The sequence below is a fragment of the Podarcis cretensis genome (genome assembly GCF_951804945.1).
Source record: "Podarcis cretensis genome assembly, chromosome: 12".
In the NCBI taxonomy this organism is placed as follows: Eukaryota; Metazoa; Chordata; class Lepidosauria; order Squamata; family Lacertidae; genus Podarcis; species Podarcis cretensis.
The window spans coordinates 40,641,853-40,658,973 of NC_137181.1; the positions used below are offsets into that span (position 1 = coordinate 40,641,853).

The window sequence follows — 17,121 nt, forward strand, 5'->3', positions numbered from 1 at the left end:
AATCAGTCTTTTTTTTATACAAAATAACTCACTTTGTGAATTTATTGTGGCAGTTTCTTTTATCATAAAATGGATGAACTGTACTATAGCTTTCCTTCACTTGAACTATCCTCCTAAGCACAGTATACATGCTAAATATAAGTGGGTATTTTATCACATCCATTTAAGAGTGCTATCAAAACAGTAATATTATCTCTGGAACCTGCTTTTAGTGCAGCTTCTACAAGGTGCTTACTAATATACTTAGCTGCAAGGGCATAAAATGTCCTAGAATTGATTTCTGAATCTTCTGATATTTGTGAAGATTCAGAACTTTCAGGTTCAGGTTCTTCTACATTTATCGCAAACTCTGGGGTTAGAGTTTGTTCTGTGCTTTCATGGGTTGTATCATCACTTAAGTCCCATGATCCAGAAACTTCTAAAGTGGTTTCTGATTCTTCCTCCTCCTCCTCCTCTTCTTCTTCCTCTGCTGCTGCTTCTGATTCTTCCGCTGCTGCTTCTGCTTCTTCCACATCTGCTTCTGATTTTTCCTCTGCTTCTGATTCTTCTGCTTCTTCTTCTGATTTTTCCTCTGCTTCTGATTCTTCTGCTTCTTCTTCTGATTCTTCCTCTGCTTCTGATTCTTGCTCTGCTGAGGAACCTGACTGAACCATCTCTTCTTCTTGCACAACGCTACTTGAGGACCTTAAATTTTGTAAGTCAATATCTGCCAAAAAATCTTTATTTAAATACCATGAATAGAATTCAGTTTCCAAATCATTCGAAGGTAACTCGGAGCCTTTGGGCATGCGGGCTTTCTTCAGTTGGGAGCGCTGATACTTTTCCAGATAAGCAGAAAACATTGTTAATGTCAATAGTACTGCTTCACTTTTATCCAGAACTTCCCAGAGTCCATTAGAAGCTAAAATAAGAAATTGGCATGAATCGTCAACAGGAAAGGAGATTGTATGTGGTACAGGAATAACAGTATTTTTCAGCTTTGGATTGCCGTGGTGGCCAAGGCCCCGAGTGCTTTTGATAAGTCCTTCTATCAGTCCTTTGGGTTCATTGCTGCTGATACAGCCACCATTCTTAAGAACACGGATTCTTTCTTCTCTAGAATAAGTGCTGTGTTCTTTAGTAACCCAATAGCTTTTCCCATTTTTGCATAAAACAGCATGAACGTTGCCTACAATAAAAAACAACAACACACAACTTATCACTGTATAACTTAACTGAATTGATCTTTGAAAGCACTTAAACTTCAGCTGTTGCTTTTCCTCTACACATTATGCTGTGCAGATTCTATACACAATTCATGTCCTGCCATCTTTCATCATTCGTGAAGATAACCAGTCTAAAGCTGGATTCTAGGCACATCAAAGAAGCATTTCAGTTCAAAGTGTTGTAAATTTAAACACGGAAAGCAGGTAGAGAAAAACGGGACTCTATGTCACCATCTGGTGGCACAATGTTATATCACACATAGCATGCATATAAATCACTTTTTCTTTACTGACTGGCTAGACTGGCTAGCTGAGTCCCAAGTGCTCAGTTTATCTTACCTACCCTTCTCCCACAATTCCAAGTCAAGTGCCACTTTCTACATACCTAAATTACTACATCCACAGGCTGAAACTAGACAATGTGAGCCAGGGGGGCGCAAATGGCAAATTTGATCCATCTTATCATTTTGACGAATAGCAAACTCGGGTGCTTCAATGCCGATAGGTTTGGATACAAAACAGGGCCACTAAGAAATGAAGATGTACTGGCATATTAGAAGAGAGCCTTGACGTATGTAGAAATGTCACATTCGTTTACAAAACCAAAATAGCAAAAAGCTCAAGCAGCCCAATGAGGACTGGGTGTGCTTATTGGCCTGTGAGAACCACAGAAAGTGTGAAGTTGGAGAAGAAAAATGGGAAGAGTGGTGTGGGTTTTCCTGATCAGATCATTTGTACATCTTGCAGTACCCTAGATGCAAACATGGCTATAGCAGGTTACACTGGCAATATCTAGTAAGGCCCTCTCCATCCTGGTATTCTCCAGATGCATTAAGCTGAAACACCCCACTGGTTCAAGACAGCATGGTCCCAATGCTTAGGGATGATGGGAGTTGTGTAGCGTAAGGCATCCGGAGGGAACGCATTTGGGGAAGGCTGTTTTAGTTGTGCAAAATAGTTCTCATCCATCTGTCTCAGGAGACAGTGGAGCGCACGTCCAGGGGTGAAGTCAAAACCACTGTGTTAGCAGCACCAAAGTGACCTTTCCGGGGCACAAGCCCAGGAGCAGTGTGTGTGGAGGTTGTCCTGGACTGCCCAGACAACAAGACCCCCTTCTCGCCCTTGCTAATGTAGTCCAAAGGAAATCACAACTATACATTTGGCACCAACCTGGCTGCAGGAGCATAGCTGTCAACTTACAGATTTGAAAATAAGGGACCAGCAGCCAAAATAAGGGATTTTTTGGGCACAGGTATGTTCAACTTCTGAGCCCCTCCGAGCCAAAGGCAGAAAGCCCAGCCAGCAGCCAAACAAAGCCTCAAGTGGTGGTTCCCACAGCGCAGCAACCCGGCAAAGGGGATGCAGCAAGAAAAACCACCATCACCTCTCCGCTGGGAAGTGCTGAGCAAAGGTGAGTCCCCAGGCAACACGGCCGATTTGATCGGCACAAGGCATGCAAGCTCCACCCCCCAGTCGTTCTTAGACTCCTTATTGGGTGAGCAACGCAGCCAAGCAACACTGTTGGAGCCTCCCTCCTCCCTGCCAGCAGGGAGGGAGGGAGAGGAGCTGCTTCCTTTGAAACCCGGGAAATTTAAGGGACAGCAGTGGGACACAGCGCTGGGATAAGGGACTTTCCCGCCAAATAAGGGACAGTTGACAGCTATGTGCAGGAGTTGTCAGAAGGAGGCGTACAAGGCACTATCCAACCATACTGGGGACTGCACACCGGATTTGTGTTTACTCCTTAACCTTTTCTTCTCCCAAAAATACCCCGCAAGGCAGTGGAAGTTTAGGATCAGTTTTTCTTTTCCTAGATGGGCTGCCTTCCCATCTTGATGAGCCCCATCTGCCCCTCATGTCCCTCTACGGCCCGTGCAGAAACCACCTTCTTGACCATTGGTCTCTGCTCAATCTGCTGGAGCCTGTCTTCGCATGCAAGGGAAGTCCCTAACTTGCTGAGGGTTTCAGAGCCCTTGGCTACATCCAATCGAAGTCATTCCCAGGATTTGCCACTGCCACATGCTGACAGCTTCTAGGAGCCACAGGTGAGAGCTGAGTGGAGGGTAGGGACCAAAGGTGGACAAACTACCCTAGAAGGAGCATGATGTGTCCCTCACCAGAGGTACTACTCCTCCCCTAACACCCCATACACCTCTGTCAGATCACAATTGCATGGAGATTCTCAGTGTCCAATGAGGGGAGACAAATGTGCAGTACAGTGACATGGCAATAGGCTTTGTACAATTAGATATAAGGATTGCTGGATCAAGCCAATCTGTTCTCAGTGGACACCTAGATGATGATGATGATGACGACGACGATGGTGATGATTTACTTATACACCACACATTTGGCCAGGCCTCCCCAGCCACTCTAGGCGGCTCCCAACAGAATATTAAAAACACGACAAAATATCAAACATTAAAAACTTCCCTAAATAGTTGTTTATTTCCTTGACATCTGATGGGAAGGCGTTCCACAGGGCAGGTGCCACTACTGAGAAGGCCTCACTTCTCACAGGGGGGAAACCACCAGAAGGCCCTCAGTGGGGGTGGAGATGCTCCTTCAGGTATATGGCTGTGGGAAATGGGCAAACAGGACTCAAGCACAATAGCGCTCCCCTCTTCTGTGCTTCCAGCAACTGGTATTCAGAAGCATTACTTCATCTATGGAGGCAGAGCAAAGGCATCACGCCTAGTAGCTACTGACAGACTTATCTTCCCTGAAAATTATCAGATCACTAGGACTGCTGTTTTCCGTATCTGCTATGTAGCTTCTGTCACATCTATAGCTGGATACCTCCCAGATGCCAGTCACTGCCAAAAAAAGATCAGATTTGTTCAAAAATAATAATATCTGGTTCCAAATGAAAGTATGCAAGTAAAACATGTTGGATCTTAGACGGCAACTTTTCAACAGACTGGATTTAGAACGGAGGTAGTAAAAGAATCTGGATCATTTTGAGTCAAGCGCAAATATTTATCTCTTTGGAGCCAAGGTTATGTCCATAAGACGCGGCAGCAGTCATCTAAGAAGAGCCAGAGGCTTTGATATTCAGTTCAGCATCCCATTCTCATGGTGGCCACCCGAAAGAACAGCATGAGTGTAAAAGCAACTCTCTCCACTTGCGCTCCCCAACAATGCCTCTGGAATTGGAGGTAGTAGAGAGACATAATAGCTAGTAGCCACCGATAGCTTTAACCTCCACAAATTGGTTTAAACTCATTTTAAAGCCATCCAAGTTGGTGACCTGTACTACATATTGCAGTTATGTACTGTGTACAGGGTTGCCATATTTCAAGAAGTGGAAATCCAGACAGTTGCTGAGCTTTTGGGCAAAAGCTCAAAGAAATAAAAAATAAATAAAAGGAAGCTTTTGAGCTATTTTTAAAGAAAATTGGCAAAAACGACACTGCTGATATGGGTTGCCATACATCCGGATTTTCCTGGACACTTAGCTGATTTCTGCCCAGACACTGCTTCTGGCTTCAGTACTCCAGGTACGTCTGGGAAATTCCAGACATATGGCAGCCCTAGTACTGTGTAAAGAAGTACCTCCTTTTGTCAGTCCTGAATCTTCCTCCAATAGATAACCCTGGGTTGTACAGTGGTACCGTGGTTTGCAACCGTTTTGGATTACAACCATTTTGGATTACAAACACATCAAACCTGGAAGTGCATGGCCCCCCTTTTTTGGGGGGGGGATTGCAACCCATTTTTTTTTGGAGGTCCCATTGGCGAAAGCACGCCTTGGGTTACAACCTGTTTTGGTTTACAACCGGACCTCCGGAATGGATTATGGTTGTAAACCAAGGCACCACTGTAGTATGATTGGAGTGCGGGGGGGGGGGGACTTCCCTTACGTTTCTGAGCACAATTCAAAGTGTTGGTGCTGACCTTTAAAGCCCTAAACGGCCTCAGTCCAGTATATCTGAAGGAGCGTCTCCACCCCCATCGTTCTACCTGGACACTAAGGTCCAGTGCCAAGGGCCTTCTGGCGGTTCCCTCACTGCGAGAAGCCAGGTTACAGGGAAGCAGGCAGAGGGCCTTCTCAGTAGTGGCGCCCGCTCTGTGGAACGCCCTCCCACCAGATGTCAAAGAGAACGACAACTACCAGACTTTTAGAAGACATCTGAAGGCAGCCCTGTTTAGGGAAGCTTTTAATGTTTGACGTATTACGGTATTTTAATATTTTGTTGGAAGCCGCCCAGAGTGGCTGGGACAACCCAGTCAGATGGGTGGCATATAAATATCATCATCATCATCTTTCCTCATAAGGCAGTTGATTCATCCCCGTCATCGTTGTCCTTTTCTGAAACTTTTACAGCTCTACCATATCCTTTTTATGTGTGGTGACCAGAATTGTATATAGTATTCCAAGTACAGTCACACAGATTTGTATAAACAGCTTTAATATATTGGCAGTTTTATTTTCAACCCCTTTCCTAATTATCCCTATCATGGAATTTCACCATTTCTACATCTGCAAATGATGAATACAATTATGGATAAAAGAATGAAGCAATTATGTAAGTAAAGTGGGCATGTTCCTTGTGACATCTGACAGAAAAGGTTTATGAGAGATACAAATTAAAATACAAGGGTTGGCAGGAAGGGTAATCTTCCTACCATAAGCTTGCGTCAGTATTTCTGCTTAAATTACTGAGGATTTCAGCTAAGCAGTTTTTCATGAAATGCATTTGATAGGATTTTACCAATAGTATTTTCCCCCTCTTTCAACAAGTCAACAACCCAGTTCACACATAATATCACAGCTATTTCTACTCCCCATATCCACAGATGAGTGATCAACCTTCTGGTTCCTAAATAAGCTGATGTTTCTTTGACTGAGGCTGGTTTTCTCATATGGGGAAAAGGAAAACCTTAAAAAAGAGATAAATTGACTGAAGGGCCATCAGCCATCTTACTTCTCCAAGGCATTTGTAAATATAGCTAAGACAGATAGATGGTATCTGTTTTTCACATGATGATCGATTTTGCACATACTCTGTCCATAACAATAGTTTGTTGCATCTGAATCAGGAACTGGCTAAACTATGGTTTGCTGAGAGATTGTGTTTGTTGAACATAACAAAGAAACAGATCAATGACAAAAAAATATTTGGGGAGGGAAGCTTGTTACAGTTTAGGAATACAGACTTATTGTTCCTATTTCAGTTCAAAGTTTAGGTGAGAACAATCCCATCAAAGAAGATATCTGTTATTCAAAATTATTGCATGTCATATTGACTTGCCTTTTTCCCACTCTTTATTTTTTTGGTGCTGAGATAGTTGAAAAGTGCTTCATCTTGCAAACGTTGACTTAGATCCTAAGGTTCTGCTGGCGAGAATATTCTGTGAATGGAATTCTGCTAACAAGATACTCCCACAGTGTGGAAGGTCTGTGTGACATTCTTTGTTCATATTCCCTTTCCCCTTTGTTCATAAGCCCCTTTGCTTAAAAGGGGGGGGGGAAATCTGCTCTAGAGAGTGGGGTGAGAGACAAAAAACAAACAAAATCAAAACGCCACCCTGTACTCAGGCAAAAACCTATGCTGGAGCCTGATTTCCTCTGTCAGTGGAAAGAGCCCTTCTGTTTAATAATAATAATAATAATAATAATAATAATAATATATTATTTATACCCCACCCATCTGGCTGGGTTTCCCCAGCCTCTCTGGGTGGCTTCCAACAAAACACTAAAATACAATAATCTATTAAACATTAAAAGCTTCCCTAAACAGGGCTGCCTTTAGATGTCTTCTAAAAGTTTGGTAGTTATTTTTCTCTTTGACACCTGGTGGGAGGGCGTTCCACAGGGAGGGCGGCACTACTGAGAAGGCTCTCTGCCTGGTTCCCTGTAACTCGCAGCGAGGGAACCGCCAGAAGGCCCTCGGTGCTGGACCTCAGTGTCCAGGCAGAACGACAGAGGTGGAGACGCTCCAGAGAGAGTGAGTTAGGACCCAAGGCTATGCAGTATTGAATTAAATTGCAGGCACCTGCTGTATCATTCAAAACTGACAGGCCAAAATTTTAAAATGGGGTAGGGTAGTGGGAAATGGTAACGGTATTCCATACATACCAATATTAGCAATATGCACGAGTCCAAATTTTTCTTCTGTCGGTGCAGAACTATTGTCGCCTTCAAGCTCTTCCTCTTCCTGACTCCCATCTATGCTATCTGGCACGTGCTCATTGTCTCCTGGCTCTGTGGTGAGATCATTTGTTCTTTCAGACGACTCTCCTTGCTGCTGTTCCATGTTCTCAAGGAGACCCTCTTCCTGGCCCCCATCTATATGATCAGCAACATGCACATTGTCTCCTGGCTCTCTGGTGTGATCATCTGTTCTTTCAGATGACTCACCTTGTTGCTGTCTCATGTTTTCAAGCAAAACCTCTTCCTGGCTCTCATCTATATGATCAACAACATGCAAATTGTCTCCTGCCTCTCTGGCATGATCATTTGTTCTTTCAGACGGCTCTCCTTGCTGCTGTCCTATGTTTTCAAGGAGACCCTCTTCCTGGCCCCCATCTATATGATCAGCAACATGCACAGTGTCTCCCGGTTCTCCAATGTGATCATTTGTTCTTTCAGGTGACTCTCCTTGCTGCTGTCCCATGTTTTCAAGGAGACCCTCTTCCTGGCCCCCATCTATATGATCAGCAATCTGAACATTGTCTCCTGGCTCTCTGGCATGATCATCGGTTCTTTCAAGTGATTCTTCTTGCTGCTGTTCCTTGCTTTCAAGCAGATTCTCTTCCTGAATCACATCCTTATTATTGGCAACCTGCTCATTGTTTTCTGACTCTACCGTGCTGCTTTCCTTTTTGTCTTTGGTTCCTCCAAGTGGCTCCTCTGGCTGCTGTTCTGTGACACTGCCCCTCTCTTTCTTAGTTATAAGCAGAGCCACTCCCTGATCTGCGTCAACTTTTTTCTTTGCTATGAATATCCTTTTAGGCATCTCCTCCTCGTTCTGTTGTCCGACGTTCTGTTCCTCTTCATCAGTCACCTTTTCAAGCGTTTTCTCCTCCTCTTCTTCTTGCTGGCTTTCCTTTTCGTTGCTTATATTTTCTATTATACAGGTGGCAGCTGTACAACTGCTCCAGCAGACTCTGGAAACTTCATTTCTCCCGAGCCGTAAAAGCCTGTCCATACGCCAGAAAGATTTAGCATATGCTCTGTGAATCCATTCATAATTACCTGGCCAAGATTTCTTCCCTCTGGCACCCTTCTGAGTGAAAAGCCTCTCCCTCACTTTGTAATCTGCCCTGAAGACGGTGCAGAATGAATCTATGAATTCTTTCCCAGCTTCACTCACTTGGTAAGAGGGATCTTCGTGAGAAAGCTGGTCAAGGAGTAAAAGGGGAAGTTCCACGGACGTCGTCTCTGCAGCAGAGATTCCATTGCTTCCATCAAAAACCCCAAGAAAGGACGTACCTGCCCTGTTTCCATAATTGTCTAATACGACAAATACGTCTTCCAAGTTTTCATGCCAACGAGCATTTTTGTCTTGACATATTGCGATGGCTTTTATCAGCGGATTGGTAACTTCTTCAACGTGCACAGAACTTTGAGCAACACTATCAATGCAAAAATATGGAGTAGGCTTCATGCTTTCTTTAAGGAGATCAAATGAGCAGCCAATCTTCTCCGTCTTTCGTTCAATGTACTTAGGAGTCTTATATTTTTTCATTTTTAAAAGCAGACGTTTTCTCTGAAGAACTATTTTATTTACATCTATTGATTCCACCCATGGCCGGCGATAATCCAGTACTGCCAGAGCCTGGTGGACTTTTTTATGGAAAATAATTTCGCTAATGTGTACCGTTTGTTGGCATATGGAGCAAAATACTGTAATATCGAGTTTGTCAACTTTCTTGAAGTCAATCTTAGCTACCTTTGTGGGATCTTCTTCAGATTTGTCAGATTTACATTGCTGAGGTCCTTTTTCCCACGACATTCTATAAGAACAAAGAAAAGTAAAATGTGCTTCAACTATCCTTCTCAAACAAAAGCAAGAAATACTCATAAAAGAACCTTGCAATTTGTTCTACATGCCAAATGGGGCTTTAGGATTGCGTTTTTCTGATAGCCTGCATACAGTATGATCAACTGCTTCTCAAAGAGTTTTAAAGCCGTCTGATATGGAATGCGGGTAGAGAGGAAATATTTTTTCCCTTTTTTAATTCTATTGCTTTGTTTACCAAAAAAACAGGTGCAAACATAACAAAAAGAAAAATATTTTTAAAAAAAACTTTTAAAAATCAAATCATAAACCATAAAGTGTCACAGCCTGGAAAGACAGCTCCAAAGGGATAATAAAATATTAACTCCTATAAAGATTTCCTTTACAAACAATAAAGATTTATTAAAAAAAAAAAAAAAAAAGTATTCTCCAGCTGGGAGTTCCATCAATATTGAGAATAAAGGTTCTATATAGACTTAAATGATCCAGACATTTGCTTATAGTGGCAGCACTGAGTAATCATGTGACTCGATATTTGTGTAAGAAATAAAATCATGCCATACTGTATATATGTGGCTTACTTAGAAGTAAGCCCTGTTGAGTTCAATGGGACATTGCAGCCTATGCACACATATATAGGAATACAATTTCATGAACAGTTGGGACTTTTTTCAGAATAGATATCAATTTTAATTTTTAATTCATACCCCTTTATGAGCAAATGAGAGATTAATCATATGCTTGCTACCTACACTATACAGTATATACTGAATAGCTATTTCTACAATGCATAGTTTCCATGTTAGGAAAATTAGGAAATATGATCAGTATTACCAAAGAGAACTGAAATATACTAAGAGTCGAGTGTGAATTTCATGCTCATTATTCAGCTCATAGTAGCAATGAATGAAACTTTTCCCAAAACGTCTAGCTATATATACATTATTTACACAATGGGCCCCGTGTGATTGGCTAATTCCGGGCTGCTCCTGCAGGCCAATCAGGTTGCTGATTCACTTCCATCTGGAGCTGGATTGGGTGGCTCCTGCGGACCAATCAGAATGCTGCATTCTGGATCCTAGTGTTCTAGGATTCAGCTTAGTACATGACAAGAACCTAACTCTGAACAAAGTAGGCTGCATGCAATTCTACTGTCAACAAAACTGGAAACAAGAAAGGGTTTTCAGTGTGTATAGATGATCAAGAGCAGACCCATACTAGTTTTGTCAGGGCCTGTTTAACCTTAAAATAGCTGCCCAATCATGGTGAGAGTTAGCCAATACCTGTTTGGACAGAAATTAAAACGCCCTTCATCTGTAGAGATGAAGACAAGAGAGGAAGTTAGTTGTTTTATTGCAGGACACTTTTTTGGGCAAAGTTGTTGAGGTTTTTTTCCTCTTGTTTTTTTTTTTTTTTGCAAAATCTCTGGAAAAAACGAAATTTTCCAACATGGGTTGCCATATGCCCGGGCCACACAGTAGAGTGCCCCCTCAGTACTCAAATGTAATCCGTTCTGGAAGGCCATTTGACTTCCGAAATGTTCAAAAACCGAGGCACAAAGGGCTGGCTGCAAGTTCAATTGGAAAAATTGAAAGACACGCAGCACTCGAAAACTGAAACGTTTGGCTTCCGAGACGCTCGGAAACCGAGGTTCCACTGTAATTGCATTACGCCCTGGTAAGGGGAATCTCAGCTCAACGTTCCAGACTAGCCCTTTCCAGGTTATCTTTCTCACCCCGAACTACAACACACCCACACACCATACTGTCATCACCATACAGTAATGTAGATATGGCAAGTGTAGTTTGATAACTTTTCCATGCGACAACCCTGAGGCTGCTGAAGAGGCCAGATACCATATTGGCTGTGAGTCCTGTAAGACCTGATGTCTGCCTTGCAGGCCTTTTTCTACCTGGCCTGGGAGAGAGGGACCCTGACTGACTCCAGCTACAAAAACTGAGGCTGCTGAACACTCTTGAGCTGGGGTATTGTTTGGGGTTTTTTGGTTGTTGTTGGGGGTTTTTTTTGTATCGTTATTAAAGATCTTGTTGTGATTCATGTGAAAATCATTCGGTCTGGTTGTATATTTTTAACATTTTATTTATTGTTTATGGCTTCTTTTGTTATATTGTAGTTACAGTGGTAAGGGACGCGGGTGGCACTGTGGGTAAAACCTCAGTGCCTAGGACTTGCCGATCGTATGGTCGGCGGTTCGAATCCCCACAGCAGGGTGAGCTCCCGTCGTTCGGTCCCAGCTCCTGCCCACCTAGCAGTTCGAAAGCACTCTTAAGTGCAAGTAGATAAATAGGTACCGCTTTATAGCGGGAAGGTAAACAGCGTTTCCGTGTGCTGGGCTGGTGCTGGCTCGCCAGCTGCAGCTTCGTCACGCTGGCCACGTGACCCGGAAGTGTCTTCAGACGGCGCCGGCTCACGGCCTCTAGAGCGAGATGAGCACGCAACCCTAGAGTCGGACACGACTGGCCTGTACGGGCAGGGGTACATTTACCTTTACCTTTACCTAGGTACAGTGGTACCTCAGGTTACATACGCTTCAGGTTACATACGCTTCATGTTACAGACTCCGCTAACCCAGAAATAGTGCTTCAGGTTAAGAACTTTGCTTCAGGATGAGAACAGAAATTGTGCTCTGGCAGCACGGCAGCAGCAGGAGGCCCCATTAGCTAAAGTGGTGCTTCAGGTTAAAAACAGTTTCAGGTTAAGAACGGATCTCTGGAATGAATTAAGTATTTAACCCGAGGTACCACTGTATTATTTTTCCCCTGTAGTAAGCCGCCTGGAGCATGATTTGAACTGTGGAAAGGTGACATACAAATAAAATTATGTATGTATGTATGTATGTATGTATGTATGTGGCTGCCATACATTCGTAATTTCCCAGACATAGTGTTGATTTTTTGGCAATCCCGCCCCCCCCAAAAGGTAAACAACTTTTGTGTCTGGATTTTCACTTTTTGACATATGGCAACCCTATGTATTTACTGTTCACATTTTAGAAAAAATAAACGATGGGGCGAGATATGCTCAGTGGGGGTGCACAATTTCAAATGAAAAATATCTGTAAAGTTGTGGGGCATTGCTGTCTTTACAGTGTAACAGGGCATATTTACATGGTGTGTCAACAGGGCTATTTCCCCAGAATAAATTAGAATCTCTCCCCCGCCCCAACAAAGTGACTGGCAATGGAGGGGGGAGCTAGCTTTTCCGTAATTGAGCTGAGCAGAGCTCCTTTGTAAAGATTTGCAAGAAGAGCAGAGCAACAACAATTATAAAGTTGCCCTATCCTTTCAAGCTTAAGGTACTGTACAACCATAATAAGTGTTTGAATTATTTTTGTTTCAGATATAGAAAGATTTTGGTAACTCCAAATACGATAATATTTGATGCAATCTCAGGGCCTTTCCTCCAGCAGGAGAAGGAACCCTGTTAAGTTGTCGGTGAACATATCAAACGACACAGCAATTCTTCAAACAGCTCTTGTTTATTTACAGGCCAGAACTGAACTGAACTGAAGGGTTCAGCCAGCCTGCTTATATAGAGCTCCACTACAACGCAACTGTAACAATTTTCTGTAACTATCCAATCACTGAACGTCACTTTCAATCCCTTATTTGCATATGTGGACCTGAGTGAAAACTATCTACAGTATCCCCCTGCTGGCCCAGGGTGAGAACTTCAGTACATAACAAACCTCACACAGAATAAAAATGCCAGGCAGAGGCTGCTTAAACGCTCCTTCACATTAGTAACTGATCTCCACAATCGGCTGCTTCATGGTCTATGGACTCCACATTTGGATAATTTCCTTGATGGCCACTTGGTCGGCAACTGAGAACAGAACATGGAATATGTACTTACTTGTCTGATGAATTGGGAAATAGTTCACCTCAGGAAGCGTAGAAACTAGGGCTGTAACCAAATGAAAGAAATATTACTGTATCAATTGAATTTGCACAAATAAACATATAAGGGGGTGGGAATATCATACTGCAGGTGGGGGGAGGGAACCATACATTTCTTGTTCTTAGATCATCTGCCTGTATATTGTAGCAGCCTTCATCTTGGAAGATAATTCTCCTGTATGTGAAAGACAAATTGACCTTTTTAAAGTAGTGCTTAATTTTTAAAGTCATCTTAATATATTTTTTTAATGTACTGTCTTTTTAACTGTGGCAATTTTTGCATGAAGGGCTGGAAGATAGAGAAAGTTTGTTTCCTGCTGCTTCAGAAGGTAGGACTCGACCGATGGAGCCAAATGACAAGAAAAGAGATTCTGACTAAACTTTAGGAAAAGCTTTCTGCTCGATGGTGGAATGGATTGCCTTGAAAGGCGGTGAGTCTCCTTCCTTGGAGGCTTTTAAACAGAGGTTGGATGGCCATCGGTCAGGGATTCTTTATCTGCGATTCCTGCATTGCAGGGCGTTTGAAAAAGTGACCCTGGGGACCCCTTCTAATTTTATGAAAGGGTTCTTTAAAATAAAAATTAATAACCTAATTGATTAAATAGTGATGCTCTAACTAGAAGAAATCAAGAGCAAACTATGGGGAACTGAATAAGCAGTGAAAGGATGATTTAAGCTGAGTCTGCATTGACTGATTCAAAATTACCTTCATGAGAAGTGGGGCTTCAAAGCCAGGTATCCCCATACAAGTCCAAAAGTTAGCGTCATTTCCAGATTTTGGGGGAACCTTGGGCAAGGCAATCCCCAGGGACCACCCTTCTTCATGAGCCCACCTCCTGAACTGCAAGCAAGTCCAGGGAGCTTGAACATCTGGAAACAGTTACTTTAGAAAAACCTATTTTTTCTGGCCAAAAATTGGAAATCACAAGAAGTACCAACAGTGGAGGAATGGCAGATGAAGATGATGGATTTTTCAGAGCTAGCAGACCTGTCCGGAAGAGTCTGCAACCAGAAGGAGGAGGAGTATCAAGAGGAATGGAAGAAATTTAAAGATTATTTAGTTAAATATGTTAAGATAACTTAAATAGAATTACTTGCGAGTACCAAATTTGCCTAGGATTTAAATATGTGATGTTGTAGAATATTATAGATAAAAGTTAAAATGAAAAGAAAGAAAGATGTTAATAGGACTATGTAAATTATATATGAAATTAGTTTTGGAAAACTGCTACAATGATTTATATGGAAACTCAGCTAGGGGGATTTGAGGAAGTCACTTAACAATGTTAACAAAACTGGATTTTCTACAGTTAGGATATATGTTTGTTTGTTTGCTTGCTTGTTTTTTGATGTTTTCTTTTTGTTTGTTGATATGTCTGTTTTAAATTTGGAAAACTAATAAAAATGTTTTTGAAAACAAACAAACAAACCTATTTTCTTATGGTTTGTATTGGTCGTTGCCTTTGGGATGAGGCACTTTTTAGCTTAGTTAGAAAGGTGCTCCTAAAAAGATTTTAAACGATATCTCTTCAGTCTTCCTGTTCCACGTACAATAATTTTTCTGATCCTCATTTATGCCTTTGTGTTAAGGTGTCTTCAGACCTCAGTTGATATTGTTTGCTCAGCATGTGCTAAATCAGAATTTTGCTTACATTCATTTTTTTTGTTTAAAGTTTAACTCAAAGGGAAGAGATATACAAAGAAATGAAAAGGATATTTAAAATAACATTTGTAAAAAAACACCCCAGAATCCTTTCTCTTAGGAATAATAGGGATAGAACTATTTAAATTGTATAGAAACTTATTCATATATGCAACTACAGCGGCAAGAATGCTACTTGCCCCAAAATGGAAAGAAGCAGAAGTCCCAGCAAAGGAAGAATGGATACAAAACTTATGGAATATGCAGAAATGGTGAAACTTACCAGGATAATAAGAAATCAAGATAACAAACTTTTTATAAAAGAATGGAAATGGTTTATGGACTATTGCAGATAAATTGTAAACAGATTAAAAACACTGGCAGGATTATTGTACTAACCTGCAGTTACATAAAAGTACAGTATATTCTTAAGGGACGCAGGTGGCGCTGTGGGTTAAAGCCTCAGCACCTAGGGCTTGCCAATCGAAAGGTCGGTGGTTCGAATCCCTGCGGCGGGGTGCGCTCCCGCTGCTCGGTCCCAGCGCCTGCCAACCTAGCAGTTCGAAAGCACCTCCGGGTGCAAGTAGATAAATAGGGACCGCTTACCAGCGGGAAGGTAAACGGCGTTTCCGTGTGCGGCTCTGGCTCTGGCTCTGGCCAGAGCAGCGATGTCACGCTGGCCACGTGACCCAGAAGTGTCTCCGGACAGCGCTGGCCCCTGGCCTCTTAAGTGAGATGGGCGCACAACCCCAGAGTCTGTCAAGACTGGCCCGTACAGGCAGGGGTACCTTTACCTTTACCTTTACAGTATATTCTTAAAGAAGATACATAAGTCAAGTTAATTTGGATATACAGAAGATATTAAAAATAAATTTAAGGAGCTGCAGAAAGAGGGGGGAGGAAGTTAAGATTTAAAATGTCAAAACGATTGTAAAATCAGTGAAATGTATACATCTGAAAAGTATAATAAATAATAAAGTTTTACTCAATGAAATTATGTAAAAATATATACCTTTGACTCCTAGGAAGTTGTGGATTCTTTGGAAGCCATTTCCCTCTGTTGCTATTGGAACACTGGGACAGGATTGGCGGTGCCTTTCCAGTGTTTACAGTTATTACTATAGTAACCATATCCTTAGCCACTAAGATGCTGTTCTGGTTTGTCTAAGAATCAAGATTAAAAGGTGTGGGAGGTGCTACAGAGCCTCTGTGTTTTCCAAGGAATGCGATCAAGAAACACCCCCCCCCCCCGGCAAAAACAACAGCCCTGTTGCAGTTGTCTTGTGAACAGGTCTTGAGGCATACCGTGTCATAATCCTCAGCACATGTTGGTTACAATCATCACCACCTCAAAATGAGGGAGCGATGTCAATTCAGTATCGCTCTGCTATATTGTACTTTTTGTCAGAATGTAATGGAACCTACATTTCCTCTTTTACACTGTTAGCTGCAAAACCAGTTACAAATCATTATAAAACCAAGTACCTCGGTTTACGAACTGAATCCGTTCCGGAAGTCCATTCTTAAACCAAAACCGTTCTTAAACCGAGGTGTGCTTTCCCTAAGGAGGCCTCCCGCCATAGGTGCCCTTCCACCGTTCGGATTCCATTCTTAGACTGAGGCAAAGTTCTCAAACCAGGACAATATTTCCTGTTTTGTGGAGTTTGTAAACCAAATCGTTCTTAAACCAGGCTGTTCTTAAACCGAGGTACCACTCTATGTTTTCTCCTTCTGTTTCATACTGATCAAACCAATTCATGTGGATTAATTCAATTCAGTGACAATGAAACTGCAATTGTACAAATATATTGTACAAGCACTTTGAGAACTCCAGTGGCTTCCGGTCCATGTAAGGGTCCAATTCAAGAGTTGGTGTTTACCTTGAAAACCCTATGCAGGTAGCTGAAGGAATGTTTGCTTCTGCATTAACCTGTGCGTTATTAACCTGCCATTGTATCAAAGCTCTGTTCCATCATCCTCATATGAGATAAAGTCTGTGGCATCCTAAGATTACAATGCAATCCTAAAAAGTCTCTTAAATTCAATGGACCTTACACCTAAGTGTGCATATTGTTACACAAACACAAGCACACACTGCAAATTGTGAGAGATTTCAGGGGTGCTGGCACCTACTTAGGTTTAAATTTCCTTGTAATGGTCCCTGGAGACTGTGGTGGTTTGTTTGTTTTTTGTCATATTGCTCTATTTACACATGTATACAACCTAAGAATGAGATGAAAGGACTCACAGCATTAATACTCTAATAGAAGTTGCTCCCCCATTAGGTTTCCATCATGGACGTAGCCAGGGGCTGTAGCTGCCCCCCCATCAAGTAAATAAATAAAAATACTTAACTGACCAATTGCATCATGGATAACTCAGTTCTG

General features: G+C 42.2%; 1 protein-coding gene across 1 annotated transcript; it reads right to left on the reverse strand.

Moving 5' to 3' along the window:
* Positions 1-8: 8 nt before the first annotated feature.
* Positions 9-16,275, reverse strand: PP2D1 (protein phosphatase 2C like domain containing 1). The gene is made up of 4 exons (XM_079947192.1): positions 15,747-16,275; positions 13,049-13,099; positions 7,288-9,167; positions 9-1,168 (listed from the first exon to the last, which is right to left on the reverse strand). Exons 3-4 carry the CDS (start codon positions 9,164-9,166, stop codon positions 132-134), a joined length of 2,916 nt encoding a protein of 971 aa, XP_079803318.1. The 5' UTR covers position 9,167; positions 13,049-13,099; positions 15,747-16,275; the 3' UTR covers positions 9-131.
* Positions 16,276-17,121: the final 846 nt, after the last annotated feature.